Here is a 20,833-nt window from a genome sequence, read left to right as displayed (position 1 = left end):
TTCAAGTTTTATTGATAATTTGTTACTGCTCCTTCATTATCTCCAGGTTTAAAAGTGTTGTTGTTGTTGTTGTTGTTGTTGTTGTACTGTTTGTCTACCCCCTTAGTTTCATTTATTAATAATGTGGTACACCAAGTGAGTGGCTGCATGGTTTGGGTCATGCAGCTGTCAGCTTGAATTTGGAAGATAGTGGGTTTGAACCCCACTGCCGGCAGCCATGAAGATGGTTTTCTGATGTTTCCCATTTTCATTCCAGGCAAATGCTCGGGCTGTATCATATACTGCACAATTTTTCATTCTGATTTGTGTGGAAGTTTTATCTTCACGGTAATAAAACAACATAAGGTGCTGAAGGAGTTCCTTTTTATCATCAATTCTTGTACACATTGAAGACAAGTCCATACTAATGCGGCCAAGGCCAGTTGCAAACACTAATGGATGAATCCCACAGTAGTTCTGTTTGTTGACCCTATAGCACAGGGGTTAGGAAACGTCCATAACGTAGCTGTAAGTATCATCAGGTATTTTGTGACACCGGCAGTAAACTTTTGAGTCCACCCAATATATCAATATACACATACGAGAACTGGGCATCGGTCAGTAACTCCCATACAAGAATGTTCCCAGCCTGAACAAATGATTGGTTTTCCTCTCTTGTTCTTCTTGGTACATTCTATTTATTGTAACACTCAACCCCTAGCTACATCAAGGCAAATGCGTAACAGGATATAATTTACGTTACTTGTAACAAATACTTATTTTTGCTTATATTTACTTGTAATAATTAATTTTTACCAAATGTTATTTTTACTTGTAATTTACTTCTTGAAATAACAAAAACTTTTAATAATCTAGGCCCAATGTTAGGTAGCCAGGCTTTGCCAGTCACAAGTCACGATAAATGTGTGGAGCAATAGAGGAGTAACACTTCTTTAAAGTATCTTTGGCCCAGCTGGCCTGGCTCTTAGGACCTAGAAAGGGCCTGTTGCCAGCCTGACTAAGATCTTGATGGCAACTATGGGACCTTTGGTACAGTGTAGGGGATGGAGACGGCAGTCCAGTACTTTGAATTAAACGCATGAAAGGTATCAGTCACAGCAGATATCAACCACAACTCTGAGTGTCTGATGAACCCATAGTGGGCAGCATCTGTTCTTCAAATTAGGAGCAGCTGTGAATTCAATTTCTCTCAGACTAACAAACTCAACTGTAATCCTTGTTGGCACCTAGGTGTCAGCCCCAAAATGAAATAATTTAACTCGATATAATGGAAAGATTGACCACAGACACTTCATACCCCAGGTGGTAACCAATCCACCATTGTCAAGAACAATGTCAATGAATCTTTTGGATTTTAGGGAGTCTGCATCAATAGGCAAGCAGGAACAAGAGAATAACCCATTTTCCTACTTTCAACAATAATTCACTTCTTAAATTTGGACAACTTAAACAAACAGATACTCTGACCAAACAGAACATTTTAATAACAGCACTACAAGAGACCAGGTACAGAGACAAGCTGGCTTTCATATCAGAAGGGTACATGATTTCAGCACAGATTTCATAGTTAATAAGTAAATACTTGGAGCAATTATAAACTTTAATTCTTTGAAAAGTAAAATATCCTCCTTTTCCTTTTATGCAGCCAGCAAATTCTATACACTAGTCACTGCACATGAATCCATGAATCAGACCAACAATACAGGCTTGGAAAAAGTAGAGGAATATTGGAAAGAGTTAGAGGAAACAATATCCAAGAATGTAATCATACTCCTTGGAATGTACAACTGGAGAAAGAAAATTGATTTAAGGGCATAATCTGAAACTACCTAGCCAGCAAAAGGATGATTATCAAAGGGCATTGAATAGATGGACCCTTCTCCACCCTTTGATAGTGATCAATTGAAAATACGGACCATAATGAAATTCATAACTTATGATGAGCAAAAGGATGAATCAAAATGGAGAGTGATTGATTGAATTATGTAAGAATTTCAATCTGGTTATAAAGGCAACAACTTTCAGACACCTCCCGAGAAAACAGAAAACGTAGCTGACTCCCAGCATCAACCTGTGAGAGTTCCAGATTAATTACAAAATACGTGGAAAAAGAGATCCAGAATGTTAAAGTCCTGAGGAATGCTAACTTGCATTCAGACCACTTCCTTTCCAAAAAACAAAGTTAAGATCATCCCAAGATCCCGAAGAAGCAAGAACACAGCTTGAATAGCAAAATTCAACACAGTGGGTTTGAACCCCACTGTTGGTTTCCCATTTTCACACCAGGCAAATGCTGGGGCTGTACCTTAATTAAGGCCAGTTCCTTCCCACTCCTAGCCCTTTCCTATACCAACGCTGTCATTAAAACTCCACCTGTGTCGGTGCGATGTAAAGCTAATTGTAAAAAAAAAGTGTTTGCTTGGCCCTCTTTGGTCCAGATTCCATGTTCATCCACATCAAATTTAGCAAATATGTTAATAAACTTTATTTTAGGTAAAACTTATTATTAATTTGTTATGCAGACCAAATAATTTGACATAGTTCACAGTACAGTACTTTATTTCCGAAACTATCAAATTTCATGATTGTTTAATAAGCGATTCAATTACAGTAATGTGGGCATTATTTTGTAGACTGTATTATCTGTTTATTAATTATATAAGTACAACAACCTTGAACTGTCTGAAGAGGCTTAGCTATCATTCTTGTAAAGATAAATGGTAAGGTTTTCTTTTATAATACCAATATAAATGGTCCGTTATTAGATATTATAAATTTTCAGCTAACTCATTCCTGGTTGCCAGCAATTCACCCCTGTGTGCTAGGCTGGGCTCATGAGTTGGTACCGATCACACCTACCAAGATGCATGGCTAGTGCATACCGTGGAGGCCACTGCGTAGGCTAATTGTAGCCACCGGCAGTGCCAATGCACTATGAGAGACTTTGTCTCACTACCAAAAATTGATGCCTGCTCGGCCATCAGATGATATAGATGTTGATTCCCATAGAGAATCAGAAATATTTGTTCCGAATGAGTAAATTTATAACACCAATATAAATGGTCCGTTATTGGACATTATAAATTTCCCAGTAATTCACTCCTGGTTGCCAGCGTTTTGCCCCCGTGTGCTAGGCTGGGCTCATTAGTTGGTACCTAGCACACCTACCACGACGCATGGCTAGTGCATACCGTGGAGGCCACTGCGTAGGCTAATTGTAGCCACCGGCAGTGCCAATGCACTATGAGAGACTTTGTCTCATTACCAAAAACTGATGCCTGCTTGGCTATCAGATGATATAGATGTTGATTCGCATAGAGAATCAGAAATATTTGTTCCGAATGAGTAAATTTATAATACCAATATAAAAGGTCTGTTATTGGACATTATAAATTTTCCAGCTAACTCATTCCTGGTTGCCAGCGTTTTGCCCCTGTTTGCTAGGCTGGGCTCATCAGTTGGTACCTAACACACCCACCAAGACGCATGGCCAGTGCATACCGTGGAGGCCACTGCGTAGGCTAATTGTACCCACTGGCAGTGCCAATGCACTATGAGAAATATTCATGGTTGTTGTTATTAATATAGCAGGCGAGATCTTTAAAAAGCGATAGTTTAATATCTCGTAACTCGGGTCAATATAGGTATTTTTTTGGAGAGAAGCAAGTTTAAAATGTGATAAAAACAATCCAATCATAACGATTGTTTAACTCACTAATGTAACTAACAAATAACAATAATAACAACAACAACAACAACAACAATAATAATAATAATAACAATAATAATAATTTTACGTCCCCACTAAATACTTTCATGATTTTCGGAGACACCAAAGAAAACACACTATGCGTTAATGAAAAAAATGGAGACAATTAAACATTATGATAATAAAACATGCATTAAGCCACACCTGTAGATATCCATAAAAGCGGCAAACTTTCCTGTTATTTACTTTTATTCTTTCCGTCGTGGAACTTCTGACACAATCCGGGCACTTGATAACATACGTAACCTAAACAATGCGGCCTCTCTTATCTCATTTACAGCTGTTTAGGTAAATCCTGATGTGATAAAAGCAGAGAACAAGCATGAAATATACTTAAAAATAAGGGTCTGGCTTTCAAAAGCCGCAGTTATCCAAAGAATGCTTCCATCCACTACGTATTGCATTTGGAAGTACAACTCGTAACAACGCTAGTTATCAGCTGGTACTTTGGCATGCGTTCTACAGCACGGCTTTATTCGGAAGGAGTAGCTTTTGCTACGCATGCACCAACTGGGAATATCAGAGACCATCTTCAGAAACCATTTGGGAATAGATTCTTACTGTTTGGACTCTGTAGTCTGGAACGAAACTATTTTTAAAAGTTTCAAACAGACGGGATCTAAAAATCCTCGAATGCTTACGACTGCAGTGCATGGTTGACGAGATGGCAGACAGCAGTGAAGATGACGTTATTTCAAATGACGACATGCTGGTAGCTGGGAAGTTAGCGGCACAAGACGATAATTCAAATGAAAGCAGTGATTAGGTTTATTCAGGTTTACTGTGTGGTAGGCCTACTGACAGAGATAAATGACTGGCCACTGTACCAATATTGCACAATAAATATGATAATATGATACCGTTATCCCTCTTCTCTATGGGCTTGAGAATGTTTGAAGGAAGTTTTCACGACCGTATGCCCTCCCTGACGTCAACCTCAACGGAGGAATTAATGAGATGAAACAAATGATGTGATATGAGTAACTAAAACTGACCATATGTACTTTATATGTAGGCCTAAAAGTCATGTTCATCAATTATTGCCTTTTTATATTTAGAAATACTGCCTTCGAATGAAAATAGCTAGTATAAATAAAATACATTCATAAGTTTGTTAAAGAATAGCATAGAATGTTCACATGTACAATTTATAGTTCTTTATAGCCTAGAAGTCACATGTTCACTGCACAAAATTTGAGGTTATTGCATATGGACCCCCCCTTAATTTTATTGGCTGAAAAAAAAAAAAAAAAAAGGCGGGGATCTAATACGAGAGTAAATATGGTATACTGTCATACATTTGGTTGAGGTTATAGGCGACAATTTGCATTCTGTGACAAATAATTTTCCACTGTCCCCTGTTGGTCAAATATTAATTACCATACCCTTTAATACTACTGATTCTTATCATATTTGTATCTGTGACTGCATTCATATCCAGAAAAGCACAGGTAGAAGTAACTGAGTATAACAGATAATTAAACATTTATCGTAGAATGCCTAATGCAGGCCTACTTGCATTGGCAGTGAACATGTACTTTTATTGTGGGATTGTTTTTAATTAATGGTATCACATTACAAGGAACTAATAGGTTATGTAATTATGTTAATTACTCGATATTTATCGTTATACTATGGTCAAACAATGTTCATATTTTGGAATAACAGGGAATAGATACGGTATATTTGTAAGGCTCAGTGCAAACTAGATTGCGCATGACATGTGCTGCCAGTGTGTATATTTCATTAGAATCCTCAAATAATGTCAAATTCATATAACTGTCCTTCAACACTACGAAGCTGACACCCACATCTGCAAGAACTAGTTGAATACCAATTTCTTGCTGCATGGCAAAGAGGAGATAAATAGGAGCTGCGTGGAAAGCTCAAATGCGATGCATTACTTGTGTGCATGTGCCTGACAGTCTAGGAAACACATCTAATGCACAAAAACAAAGCAGTGTGAGGGGTGGCATCTATTGTGTATTTATGAAACTTGATCAATGAGTCAATAGTTAACAGCTCGATAAGTTAGCTGCTATTCCGCTGTGCAAGGGAGCGAAGATTTATCGAGTTGGCAGCTGTAACAAATCAACAGCTATCGGAGAGAAATCTCGCCATTCCAGAAGCCGGGCATTAGTGTGTTACACTGCAAAAGGGCATACTTTTCACGAAGAAATCGTAACTGTGATGAATCCTGGGCATATCTCTACATGCCCGAAACAAAGTATGCCTCTATGGAATGGAAACATCCCAATTCCCCAACAAAGAAGAAATTCAAGGTAAAAATTTTTTTAGTGACAGTGTTCTGGGATATGCATGGTGTTCAGCTGTTGGAATTTCTTACACAAGGAACTACTGTGAATGCTGCAAGCTATGAAAGAACATTGGAAAAATTGCATTGTACCCTTTGTGACAAATGCAATGCTGCAAATATCAGACTGCACCACAAAAATGCTTGCTCCCATGTTGTGATTTCTGTTCATGACAAATCGAGAAAGTTGGTTGAGAAGTGCTCCAGCACCCATCATACAGTACCGTCCAGATCTTGCACTGTTGGCCAATCTGTATGCCAATGAAGAAATTAATGGATGGTGAACACTTCAATTCTGATGAAGAATGCAATCGGTTGTGAGCAAATTGCTATACTCCCATAAGATGGAGTTCTATGAACAGGGTATAATGAAACTAGTGCTATGATGGGAGAAATGCACTGAATGTCTTGGCTCCTATGTTAAAAAATAGCTAAAAGATGTGGCTTCATTATGTATAGTTTATTTTTTATAATAATAATAATAATAATAATAATAATAATAATAATAATAATAATAATAATAATAATAATAATAATTGTTCTGGGATTATCTGTGGAACGCAGAGGTGATGAAAGAAGGTGCGGGCTTGAATGGGTCTAACTACAGTCTCAAAATGAATTTAAAACTTTAACAAAGGTTATATTTCTTTAGAATTTAAAAAATCAACAATTAACAACATAACAGGTACAATTAGCGATTTTGAAACAAGTCAAGGAAAATACAATATTAGTGAATTCAACAGGTCCTGGGCTTCAAGCCCCTCGCTTTACAATTCTTGAGCCCCCAGCTCAAATTTACAAAAGAGCACAAATTATTCAAGGGCACAAATCCTCTAATTCAAGAGCACTTGCTCTCCAAAATACAATATCTAGCCTTCCAGAGGCACTTGTTACAATTACAAAATTTGAAAAAGAGCTAACAGGCTCACAGTTTCTTACTGCCTACACAAGACAACATTACATCAATCTCTGGTCTCTCAAACCACCATTTACAAATTGAACTTACAGGCGTATTTAATACCCAACCTACCGGGCCTTCATGAAAAAGAACACGTTAAATAACTGGCCCAAACACAAGGTGAATGGAAGCACACGGCGTTCCAATATAAACACTTAAAAACCTAAAGGGCTCTAGGCCGATGAAACAGGGGCTATTCCCAAACTACTGAAGTGACTCGTATAGGAATTGCTTTAACACCTTACAGAAGAAAAGTTATAAAACATAGTCACTTCAAAACAAGATGAAGGGGAGCTCGTGAGGGTACATCACTCTCTATCCCCGGTTTACAGTTAAAGATTTTATGAAGGTTTTTACATTAGCCAAAAGAAAGCTACATTTTAGAAAAGCTTGTTACATAACTAAAGAGTCGGACCTTTCCCTTGGGTTAAACTGCGCAGGTAGCAAGAAAGAAAGAAGTTATGTGGCCATTACCTTGTAGATGTTCTGTTGACCAATGAATGAAATTACCTGCTTTTACACACACACTCAGTAAGATGACGATGAATTGGCCAAGAAACGTGAAAAGCCACAGTTTATAAACCCTCAGAGAAGGTTCGAGATCATTCAAGACTACACCAGCCACACGCTCTGAATTTTATTGGTTAAATTCAAAAGTAACACTCAAAATCGAACAAGAAGCCTGTGATAGGTGAAAAATTAATTACAGAAATTGGGGATTGGCTAGATTCAAAACTGGCGGGGGGGAAAAAAAAAAGGAAATATTGCCGACCCAAAAATAAATGAACATCATTCAGTTACAAAAACCTAGAAATACAAAAATTATAATTTCTTACACCTCACACCAGGGTGCATGATCATAATTTTTAGTAGTGTCATTTGTGGAAGAATGTCCAAACTTCTTGATGAATGGCAAACAAAACAAGGATAAATTCACTCAGTTTAGGCAATTGCACAATAACAAAATTACATCATATTTCTCTGATGACATCTTCTGAGTAAAGTTCTAAGTTGGTGTAGTTTCAGTTTCACTGTTTTACTAATAGAGGTGTTCGTTTAGGCGCTGAATTTGACTGCGCGGCGTTGGGGTGTATCTTCCGGCACAACAACAACAACAACAACAACAATAATAATAATAATAATAATAATGACTTTACATCCCACTAAATATTTCTACGGTTTTCGGAGACACTGAGGTGCCAGAATGTAGTTCTGCAGGAGTTCTTGTATGTGTCAGTAAATCTATCGACATGAAGCTTACATATCTGAGCACCTTCAAATACCACCAGACTGAGCCATGATTGAACCTGCCGAGTTGGGATCAGAAGGCCAGCGCCTCCACCATCTGAGACATTCGACCTGGCTATTTTTTCTCATCTATTCATATTATTATTAAAATTTATCAGTCGTATCAGCACACAATTTTTGGTTCAGAACGGTACAACTATGTGTTATAAATTAACCGAGTCAAAACTGAAAACAAATACTGTAGCTTCAAATATTACAAAACAAATACCAGGCTGGCTAGGAAAACATTGAGAAAAAAAGAGCAAATTACCTAGGTAAGGTAATGGTAAGGTGGTCACACAAATCCTTATCAGTCTGCTTTAAAAAGAGGAGTCACAGTTAATAGTACTTTTGCCATTAGTGCTTTCATGGCCCGTACTTATAGACATGATATTGTATTGTATTATGTCTAATAGTACTTTTCTTTGCCAATGTTTCTGTCAATGTCACCTAGTGTTCAATATTTACTACATTCTCAACCTCTCACTTCTCTGTTCTGCCATTTACACTGTATATTTCATTACTGGTGCTTCAACTGACAGATCAGTGGTGGTAAGAAGGTTTGTAGAATGAATCATTTTTATTGTACTAGTTGTTATGATTGTTCTTAAGAGTTCTGTATGGCCAAGTATGATAATAAAAAGGAATGCATAGGTAGGAGGAAAATCTTGCGACTATCACTCCAAGCATACCAGGCAAACCAAATAAATGAGCACTCTAGTATCCATGTAATATTTAGCTGAAATTATTTCTTTAAAACAGACCCAGTAAATTATGTAAATAAAATCCAAGCATGGAAATGAGAATGTCTTTCACAAAAAATTACTATTAGGAATGAAGTTACAAACTTTTTTGTTGATTTTACCATCTGCAATATACTTACTGTCTCCAAATGAGTCATTGGATTCCACCTGAGCCATTTTGCCAAAACAGCATCAGTCAGGTCTCTAATCCGAACAAGCTCCACAACCCTGATCTTAGGAGCTTGGGTAAGAAGAAGAGCAGCGCATTCTATAGATGAAGCACATATCAACTACAACAGAAAATAAATGTTCATTTACAGAGCAGAAAGAAACTGTTGATTTACAACATGATGATGTATTCATGGAATGCCTAATTTTTACGAAGGGGCAGGGGGCAGGTAAGAAAAGTCTATTTATGTGCAACAAGTATTACAATGTGTTTCATGCATAGTGTGTAACATGAACTTTTCAGATGTGTTGTATACAATAATTTTTAGATAGCTGAATTATAATAGTTATTTCAGCAAAGAAAAATTAATATAGCTTTTTGTTCAGACGTTATAATAAAGTAAACTCATGTCCTCATATTCTTCAAGCTGGTGCAGGAGGTGAGCTGCATGTACTTTTCTCTTTAAGTACATACCACCCATAAGGTCATTCTTAAATCTCTGACAGTACCAGGAATAAAACCTGGGCCTCCGAGGATGGTGGTGGTGGTGATTTTTGTTTTAAGAGGAAGTATAACGAGGTGATCATCCTCTCTGAACAAATCAGTGGAAAAGAAATTGAAAATAAAAACAAAATTATTTACTCAACAATGGAATTTGGAAACGCAGTACAAAATAAAACAGAAATTTATTGAATTAGGCCGAAATATTACTAACGAATCAAAAGGGAACATGTGTTCCCTGAGTAACAGTACACTCGTAATTTATATATCCTTGATTAATCCACTGTCGCACATAAAGCGGATGAGGAGATCAGCAGTAGTAGCATCATCGGCTAGTATGCGTTCAAGTGTTTCCTGCAAGCCGAGGCTCCGTCTTAGGCCAGAGAGATCGATGCACTCTGTGAGGATGTGGGCCATGGTGAAGTCGGCATCACAAGAACACACTGGAGGGTCTTCCCTCTTTAGGAGATAAGAGTGAGTAGATCGTAAATGGCCTATCCTCAGCCTACACAATACTATGGCCTCTCTCCGTGAAGGCCAGAAAGAGGACCGCCACACAGTAGTCTTCTTAAATGATCTCAGCTTGTTGGGAGTTTGGATAGCTAGCCACTCCGATTCCCAGGACGCTAAGATGGTTCGACGTAGCTGAGAATAAATATATCTAACAGGTACATTGACAGGTCTTGGGAGGTAAAAGTACTGCTTCCTTTGCAACTTCATCCGCAAGTTCATTTCCTGCAATCCCAACGTGGCTTGGAAGCCACGCGAAAGTGATTCTGGTGCCAGCATCACTTAACCTGGCTAAAAGGTCATGAATCTGCTGCACCAGTGGGTGCTGTGAGAAGGAGGCTTCAATAGACTTAGAGCGCTTAACAAGTCGGTACACATAAGAAAGTGGCTTCCTTTGTTACCCAGTGCAAACTGCAGAGCCTCTAAGATTGTAATCTATAAGTTTAATGTGCGTATTGATGGTTTATATACATAATTATAAAGAAAGAGAACCTTCCACCTAATCAATACTTTATTGGTATGTGACTTCTAAAACATGTCTGTATCTTATTAACACACAGTACCGGTTTTGACCACTATATGGGTCATCTTCAGCTGATCGTAAAATATGATATTATCATGTGTAATTAAAGCATCATTGAATCCAACAAAGAATATCATTTGCTATGAACTATAATATTATACAAATATGTTATGTTTTTTCTTTGGTCTAAAGCAATTGTCAAAATTTATGTGACATGCAAAATATGACTTAAAAATCTACTTATTCTACTCATGAATAACAGATATTACATTAAGACGTGATATTAAAATTTTTTGAACTTGAAAGTGTTATATGATGTATGTTTGGTGTTTTTCTCTTGGTCTAAAACAGGGCCTCTCAGAGTGCAGACCCCCCACTCCTCTATTTGGAACAATAGCGCTTACTCTCTCTTTCCTCACGCCTGTCTCGCTCGCTCCCCCGTCTCCCTCTTCCACACTTGCTTCATAGCGCTCCAAATCCGAGCTGAGTTGCGCCGAGCAGAGCCGAGCTTATCCGAGTAGCCCAGAGACGAAGCGTTGGTCCGAGCCACGCCGAGCGGGACCGATGCACAGTGCACGGAGCTCTTGCGCCTCGATTTGCATGCATGAGATTTTGGGCGTTTGAGAGGCCCTGGTCTAAAACATCGTCAATTTTTTTAATAGTAAATATGTTGGAAGATGGTCCGCCTAGTCAATACTCTTTATTTATTTACCTTTCACCTTAACATCTAGTACATGTTTCGAGAATATTATGCATTCTCTTCCTCAGCTAGTGGATTAAAATTCAGTATACAATAAGACCTGACTAAAATAGGGGGGGCCCCCATTAAAAATTCAAAACAATGAGTATTACAATATAACACTTAAAAATTTGGATAGAGAAGTGTTCATGTTTTATGGCATTAATATGTTCATTATAACAAATAAGAAAGTTTCTTCTGGTACGTCTGATATAACTGGCTTTACAATTTTCACATTTCATTTGGTACACTCCTGAATGACTGCATTTGTTGTTGTCATTAACGGACTTAGTATTGTGTAGAATGTTGGCATTATTATGTGTGGTTTTGTTGAATTCAATGATGCTTTAATTACACATGTTAATATAATATTTTACGATCAGCTGAAGATGATCCATATAGTGATTGAAACCGGTACTGTGTATTAATAAGATACAGTCATGTTTTAGAAGTCGCATACCAATAAAGTATTGATTAGGTGGAAGGTTCTCTTTCATTATAATTGTGTATATAAACCATCAATATGGACATGAAACTTATAGATTACAATTCAGTAGCCAACCAGGCAAAACAAACAGCTTATAAATATCAGAACTTGAAGATCAAGATAATGAATGTAGTAAAGAGCATCACTTTCCTAAAAGAATGCCTATCGAATGATTTAACACAAAAATTTCTTATAAAATACAATAACAAACATAGAAATACTACCCAGACACGCAACATACAGAAAAGAACTCAAAGAATATGGCTAAGAGAAGAAATTAAATACCTTTACAGAACAAAACAATACCTCAACACCAAACTTTACGAAACACATTTAAAAGCATCCCATAATTTACCACAAAGCTACTGGGATAATTTTCAACAGATAAATTAATTTAACAGACTTAGCAATTCGGAAACAAAATACACTAGATAGAAAGTTAAATGCACTTAGACAGTCTCAGAATCAAAGTATACAAGACAAAGTTCCCAATAAAAACACTTCCATTAAACCTAACGAAAAGAATAAACACATATTTCATCCACCCATAAAAAACTTAACAGACACAAATTTTGATGAAATTGAATCCGATATACTGAGTAAGGGACCCAAACACAACTGGGGGAATACTTCAACCTTTCAAAATATTACTACTATTATTACAGAAGAAGAAAATGCCTTAAGCAAAATTCCTTACGACTTACGCGATGAAGTTAGATATGGAATTAAAAAAAGACTACCACAATACATAAACAGAATTAGCAATAACAAAAACAACCAAAATACCATCAACAACACACATTTAAAAAGACGCAAAGGCAAAATTAAGCGTAACAATTTACTAATAACAAAAGCAGACAAAGGTAATACTACTGTCATCATCGACAAAAATGATTACATAGCCAACACTAAACAATGTTTCCTAGACAATACCTTCCACATCAAACACAAAGACCCCAAATTTAATATTTAAAAAAATCTTAAAATATTACTAAAAACCACTCACTTTCTTTTAAACGAACAGGAAATCGCAAAACTGACTATACTGAACCCTAAACTACCTAATGCAAAAGCTTACCCAAAAATCCATAAGGAAAATGTACCCATGAGACCCATTATAAATTACAGATCTAGTTCAACTTACAAATTGTCGCATTTCATTCAAACTTTTCTTAAAAAGCATTACACATTTTTAGCCAAAAAAACAGTACGGAACTCAATAGAATTATGCAATATTACAAAGAAGTTGAAAAATGAACAACACCACAAGTTAATATCATATGATATAACAAATATGTACCCTAATACACTGTACATACACATAAAACAAAATTGAAACTAATTTAAAAAACCACAGCAACTTAAGTTTCTCGAAATAGACAAATTTATAAATTTGTTATCAACAATAACTTTTTCAGATTTCATGACACCATTTACCAGCAACTAGGCCTTCCCATGGGATCTCCAGCTTCTGGCATACTAGCAGAGATATATATATATATATATATTTTTTTTCCTAGTTGCTTTACGTTGCACCAACACAGATAGGTCTTATGGCGACGATGGGACAGGAAAGGACTAGGAACGGGAAGGAAGCGGCCGTGGCCTTAATTAAGGTATAGCCCCAGCATTTGCCTGGTGTGAAACTGGGAAACCACGGAAAACCATCTTCAGGGCTGCCGACAGTGGGGTTTGAACCCACTACCCCCCACATGCGCGCTCACAGTTGCGCGCCCCTAACCGCACGGCCAACTCGCCCGATGCACTCTAAATTATTTAGAAATATCTGTTACTAAACATGCAAATCACCTAACATACAAAATATACAGAAAACCAACACAAACATCCAACACAATAAAAATAGATTCCATCCACCCCAAAGCCCACAAAAAATCAGCTTATCATAGTCTGATGTATAGAGCATTTACGATACCTCTATCTCAAGAAGAACTACAAATAGAACTAAACCTGATTCACAAAATAGCCAAGCAAAATGGATACAATAAAGAAATGATTAATAAATTTATCCAAAAAGTAAAACAACCTAAATCAAAATTAACCAGAACCAAGAAATCCAAGAAAGATAACGCACTTTTTACCTACTATAACATCTATATCCATCCCATAACAAACATTTTAAAAAGACGCAACTTAAAAATAGCCTACAAAACCACATATAATAATGCCAACATTCTACACAATACTACAGTCATTCGGGAGTGTACCAAATGAAATGAGAAAATTGTAAAGCCAGTTATGTCGGACATACCAGAAGAAACTTTCTTATTTGTTATAATGAACATATTAATGCCATAAAACAAACACTTCTCATCCATAGGCAACACATTAAGGAATATAAACAGAAATTCATCAACATCAAAAATGATATGCAGATCTTAAGTATCAACCCCAAGGGCCCCTTGCTCAATATATCGGAAGAATTTTACATTAGTATGGACCAGTATGGAAATCCAAATTTTGATGTAAATGAAATTACAGATAGATTAATCATCCTTTTCAACACAGTTACTCCTTTATTAAAAAACACCTACTTAAAAAAGTCAACAAACAAATCCCAATACACATTAAAGAACCTCCAGAAGACACGCCTCGCTCTACTCCTCCTCCCCCCCTGAATAACCACTCCTCTTGCCTCTCCATTACCATAAGCATTAGACCTAGATGTACGCGGAGCAGTGCACGACGTACTCCCGAACAGCACAAATCGACAAGCCAACAACGGCAGTAAGTACATACACATTTCACACGTTCAATAGACATTCTAAATTGAAAAGATGTAAATTTTTATACTTTCTTTCTGTTCACACAGATAACTGACATGTCCTATGAAAAAACAACTATAAAAAGGGAGCGTTCATACCAACAAAATGCCAGACACTAAGCTGACACTATAAATGGAATAAGATAACAGAATATAATATATTTTAATGTAATATCAGGTGGTGTAATAATAAGTTGAACAACCGTAATCATCAAGACCATCCATCCACATTCATGAACATTCTGGAACACGCCGCATGAACGGCTTGTACACTTATCCAATGATTTTACCAACACAGATAAAAATTTTAATGTGTACCACACGAATGTTTTAGAACATTTTCAAATTATAAGAACTGTATATAACGTTATCTTAACATATTATGTGTTATATATGAGTAAAATAAGTGAAGTTTTAAGGCACACTTCGCAAGTCATAAAAAACTTTAAGGGTTATGAACTTCATATTATTGGTCCGTATTGAACTGAGATAATATACAAATAATGCACAGTAGAGTTTTCCACCTATTCAATGTTGTTGTTGTTGTTGTTGTTAGTCGTTTAGTCGCTTTCGACTCTCCGTGACCCCATAGACCAAAGTGCGCCATTTCTTCCTGTCGTATACAATTTTCCGAAGTCTTTCTAAATTGAGAGCCGTGGCTTCCTTGATGTCATCAATCCACCTCATCCGTTGTCGCCCTCTTCTCCTGTTACCATCAGTCTTCCCCAGCATTAAGGTCTTTTCCAGTGAATCATGTTTTCTCATGATATGACCGAAGTACTTTAGTTTTTGCCTGAGTATTTGACCTTCCAGTGAACAGCCTGGGTTGATTTCCTGTAATATGGACTTATTAGATCTCTTCGCAGTCCACGGAACTCTAAGGAGTTTTCTCCAACACCATAGTTCAAATGCATCTATTCTTCGGCGCTCAGCCTTTCTTACTGTCCAGGTTTCGCTTCCGTACATTGCTACTGGGAAGACCATAGCCTTCACTATACGAATCTTCGTTCTTAAAGTTACGTCTCTACTCTTGAAAACGTTATCAAGGTTGGCCATTGCCTTCCTCCCAAGGAGCAAGCGTCTCTTAATTTCATGGCTGCAATCGCCATCAGCAGTTATTTTGGAGCCCAAGTAGATGAAACTAGGAACAACCTCCATTGTTTCACCATTTATATGCCAGGAGGTGATAGGTTTAGTTGCCATGATCTTTGTTTTCTTGACATTCAACCTTAGTCCAGCTTTTGCACTTTCTTCTTTCACCTTCATTAGTAGATACTTAAGTTGTTCTTCACTTTCTGCCAACAGGGTGGTGTCATCAGCATATCTAAGGTTATTTATATGTATCCCACCAATTTTAGCTCCAGTTTCTGTTTCATCTAATTTGGCATTCCTCATCACATACTCTGCATATAAGTTGAATAAGTAAGGTGACAATATGCAGCCTTGACGTACACCTTTCTCAATCTTGACCCATTCAGTTGTTCCATATAGGGTTCTCACCGTAGCTTCCTGATCAGAGTAGAGATTTCTCATAAGGCAAATAAGATGATCTGGTACTCCCATAGTCTTGAGTACTTGCCACAATTTATTGTGGTCGACACAGTCAAAGGCTTGAGCATAGTCAATAAAGCATAAGTATAGGTCTTTCTGGAATTCTCTTGCTTTTTCCATAATCCAGCGAATATTAGCAATTTGATCTCTGGTTCCTCTGCCTTTGCGGAAACCGGCTTGTTCTTCAGGTAGTTCTCGATCTACATACTGCCGAAGCCTATTTTGCAGGATCTTGAGCATAACCTTACTAGCATGCGATATAAGTGCGATTGTTCGGTAGTTTGAACATTCTTTAGCGCTGCCCTTCTTTGGAATTGGGATGAACACTGAGTTTTTCCAATCTTTTGGCCACTGCTGGGTTTTCCATATTTGCTGACATATTAAAACATACACAATATTTGGCAAAATCCTAAAACATGTTTTCTAGCAGTAAGAGTCTTATGAAAGATTATGTGTGATGTAGCTGAGTAATAATTAATACAAGTACAAAAGTACAAATACGGTGCTCTGTGTTGTTAAAATTTATAGACTCACGGAATTCAGTAGGTCCTGGTGATATATAACAGTTGTGGACCGAGTGTCGTGGCAATAAGAATGAACACAATGTAAACTGACATGTTGGCGGTGAATGAATTTTATGTTCCGGTGGGATGCTGTAATGTTGATTTTTAATCTCGTTTGACCTGATTTTTGGGCAAATAATTTGTGTGCAGTTTGGTTAATTTCACTATACTATACTATACTATACTGTATCTTCGTTTATCCTCGGGATGATATTTTTCTGATCATCATCATCATTCCGTGTCCGGTCAGCATTTCCAAAATGTAGCAACTCCGATGGCCTTGTTGTTCGCCTCGATTAGGTCCTGTGTAGTGCAGGGATGTTCTAGTAGGGGACAAATGAGCAGGTGGTTCGGATCTTGTGTTACACCACACTCGCAGGATGCGTCTCCATCAGCTGGAAGTATGGCCCATTTTTGCATGTTGGTCTTGCAAAGAGGTACGCCCACCCTAAGACGATTAAGTGATCTCCAAATAGGGTAGGGCAGGTCATTTCCTGGAGCTAGCTCTTCCTTTGCAGGAGTATCAGGCGGCAGCATGCTCTTCCACCTGGTGATGCGGTTATACTCAGGTGTTCCTACCAGTGGTTGAGTCCTGGTGATGAAGCTCTTTCTCGACTTCAGTCGACAGACTACAGCCTGGTGATCATGCAGTGGGTGGCGAGAATCATTAGTCTGCTTTGTCCTCTCTGCATCAGCAGCAACAGCCCTTCTGATAGCGGGGGGAGCTATTCCAACAATCGGGTAGAGTTTGTCAACTGGGGTTGGCTTCAGACATCCCGACAAGATACGTACGGTCTCGTTGATTGCAATGTCAACCTCCTTGGTGTGAGTGGATGCACTCCACACAGGTGAAGCGTACTCTGCAGCGGACACACACAAAGCAAGAGCAGAGGTTCTCAGGACGCGAGGGCTTGCTCCCCAGGTGGTGGCTGTGAGCTTTCTCAAAATACTGTTCCGTGAACTAACTTTCAGCCTGGTGTTGTGGCAATGTTTCTTGAAGGACAGTGTTCGGTCAAGAGTAACACCTAGATACACAGGTGTTGGACAATGTTCTAGTCGTTTGCCTTGCCATATAATGTCCAGTTCCCGCCGAGCTTCTCTATTCCTTAAGTGAAATGCGCACACCTGAGTCTTGTTGGGATTTGGCTTTAGATGATTGCCTTCATAGTAAGAGCCAAGAGTATCTAGTGCAGAAGTCAACTTTTCCTCCACCTCTTCAAATGTCTTTCCTTGGGCAGCCACTGCAGTATCGTCGGCATAGATGAAAAGCCTGGTATGTTCCATTATGGGTTGATCATTAGTATAAATGTTAAAGAGCACAGGGGCTAGCACACTGCCTTGAGGTAAACCGTTCTTTTGTACGCGCCATCTGCTCTTCTTACCATGGAGAGAGACTTGGAATCTTCTATTCTGCAGGAGAATGCCAATAAGAGATGTTAGTTGATAATCATTAGTGAGCTGGTAAATTTTCCTCAGTAACTTCCTGCGGTTGATGGTGTCATAGGCAGCTGTTAAGTCAACAAAGTCAACTCCAGTTACCTTACGCTGTTCAAAACCATCCTCGATGTGTTGAGTAAGGTTCAGGATTTGACTGCAGCATGACTTTCCAGGTCGAAAACCAGCTTGTTGAGGAATGAACTTTCCTTCGAGGATGCCACTAATTCGGTTAAGGATAAGGCGCTCGAAGATCTTGAAACAATGGCATAACAATGATACTGGGCGAAAGTTTTTAGGATCGTTTGGCTCCTTACCAGGCTTAAGTAGTGCAACCACTCGAGCTTTCCTCCAGAGCTTGGGAATATAAAGCTTAGATACACACTCATTAATCATTGTAAGCAGCCATTGCAGAGTAGTCCTGCCGAATTTCTTGATCTGTTCTACTCTGATATCATCGATGCCAGCAGCCTTATTTAATTTCAAGGTGGAGATGACAGACTCTAGTTCATTCAAGGTGAAGGGTTCTTGGAGATTTTGGTTCTCACTTCCTGGGGTTCGTTCCAGTTGCTCCCGTGTACTCCGACCTTTAATCTTCCCGTTCATGAGTAATTGGGTTGCAATCTGGTCAGCAGTAATTGTGGTGAAGTTTCTAGGTTTTGTTGGGTCACCGCTGAGGTTTTTCAGGAGATTCCAGGCTCGCCTACTGTTCAACTTCATGTCCAGATTCTCTACCAGTGAGGTCCATTTAACTTTGCGATTTGCTGAGATAGTTTGCATCAATTCCTCACCAACCTGGATAGTTTCATCAGCAAATGGGTCAGCCTCAAAAAGATCTTTGTAATAGTTCATCAGCTGTTTGCTGTCATCAGTCATTCCTGGTATGTAATTTGTCCTACAACCTCTTGGAATGGTCCTTCTAGAGGCTGTCTGGACGCATTTGACAAATGCCTCGTACATCTCAGGTTTCGGTGGGATCTTGGCAACTTCTATATCAAGCTCGTTGGTGAATCTTTCCCAATTGGCCTTCTGAAAATTAAACCTTCGCCTGAAAGGTACCTCCTCTGGCACTACCATGGCATTCACTTTGCAGATTACAGGTCTATGTTGGGTAGATGGGATAGGCTTACCCATCATCTTCACACAACTCCCAGCAACTTTTGATGACACGAAAATATTGTCAGGGTTGTAGCCTCTCTTCCACCGACCGCTATTGAAGGATGCTGGTAGTTTTGGATCATGAATTAGATGAAGATCATGATTCTCTGCCCAGGTTTCCAGTTTATCTCCATTGGTATCTGAATCTGGGTATCCCCAAGATGTGCTTCGGCAGTTGTAATCGCCAAGGATGAAATTTACGCCCTGGTACTTAAAGTTAGTAGGTTCTTCAAACGTGAAGTCAACATTAGGAGGCTTGTATACAGAAGTAACGCTAAAGTGTGGCGTACATACAGAAAGAATCTCAATATCATCCCTTTCAGTTAGTGAGGTTGATGTGATATTTAGGTTTGGTCTGGTGAAAATGGCACTACCGTATTTATCATGGGGCCTTTCCAGAACAAGCTCCATGCCTGCGATTTTCGGTCGATGGCTGTTGTAGCCCCGGTGAGTCTCTTGCACTAGAAGAATGTCACATTTACATTCCTTACACAAGTCAGCCAATAGGGTCTCTTTGGCACACGAAAAACCCTCAATGTTTATCGAGACTATAACAAGTGGTCTTAAAAAAGACCCTTTAGGAGGATTACTACTTCTGTGTTGACCGGTAGTGGAAGAATCCGCCGCTGCTAATTTGCAACGTTGCCCAGGGTGCGCCCGATTGTACTGATTTTCGCCCAATTTATTTGTGGGATTTTCCTTGTTTCTCTCTATTAGTATGTGGGTATGATAACCCTTGTGAGAACTCCTTGCCTAGCACCTTAAGAAAATTTTTAACTCTCCTGGTGTAATTCCCAAGAAAAGAAAACTTTCAGTTAACATATGAATTCAAGCATTAGATTACCTGAACAGATGATTTGTATAGATTTAAACCAAAGAAAAGGTATCAAACATTGTCATTATTTATTTGAAATTCATTAACAGGAAGGTAGGCTAGCTTAGTAAAGTCATTAATATTCAGTCCCAATTTTTAAATGGAGGTCTGATTGATCCATAGGGTGATTGTTGGTTTTTCTTTATTAAATTTCTATTTTAATTTTAATTCTTGTTGATGTTCCGTTTTCTTGATGTCCAGAGTTTTTTTCTTTCTATTTATTAAATTTGCATATTTATTCCAAAGTACCTGTGCATGTCTTTCTTGTAGACAATCCATACAGTGACACTTTATTTTCTTTCCTTCCATGGGTAATGGTCACATGGTCTATCTGTGGTAAGTACTGCATTTTTCCTTATGTTGTGTTTTTCTGATTAGGTGATGTTTGCTCCCCCCATGTTTCTTTGAATTCCTTTTATGTTTTTGTTGCTGCCAGCGCGGGCACTGAGGAGATGGGTGTTCGTGCGGGTT

The 20,833-nt window shown here is 38.3% G+C and overlaps 1 protein-coding gene across 1 annotated transcript in view; it reads right to left on the bottom strand.

The window, feature by feature from the left end:
* The window catches only part of LOC136876108 (uncharacterized), an 89,717-nt gene that overhangs the window by 5,626 nt on the left and 63,258 nt on the right, over window positions 1-20,833 (bottom strand). The window contains exon 8 of the mRNA XM_067149777.2: window positions 9,212-9,361. Coding sequence (XP_067005878.1) covers window positions 9,212-9,361 — 150 coding nt within the window. The remainder of the gene's footprint in view (window positions 1-9,211; window positions 9,362-20,833) is intronic.

Source organism: Anabrus simplex, chromosome 6 (genome assembly GCF_040414725.1).
Source record: "Anabrus simplex isolate iqAnaSimp1 chromosome 6, ASM4041472v1, whole genome shotgun sequence".
Lineage (NCBI taxonomy): Eukaryota > Metazoa > Arthropoda > Insecta > Orthoptera > Tettigoniidae > Anabrus > Anabrus simplex.
Note: the sequence above shows the minus strand (reverse complement) of the source record. Positions and strands in the feature narration are given on the sequence as shown.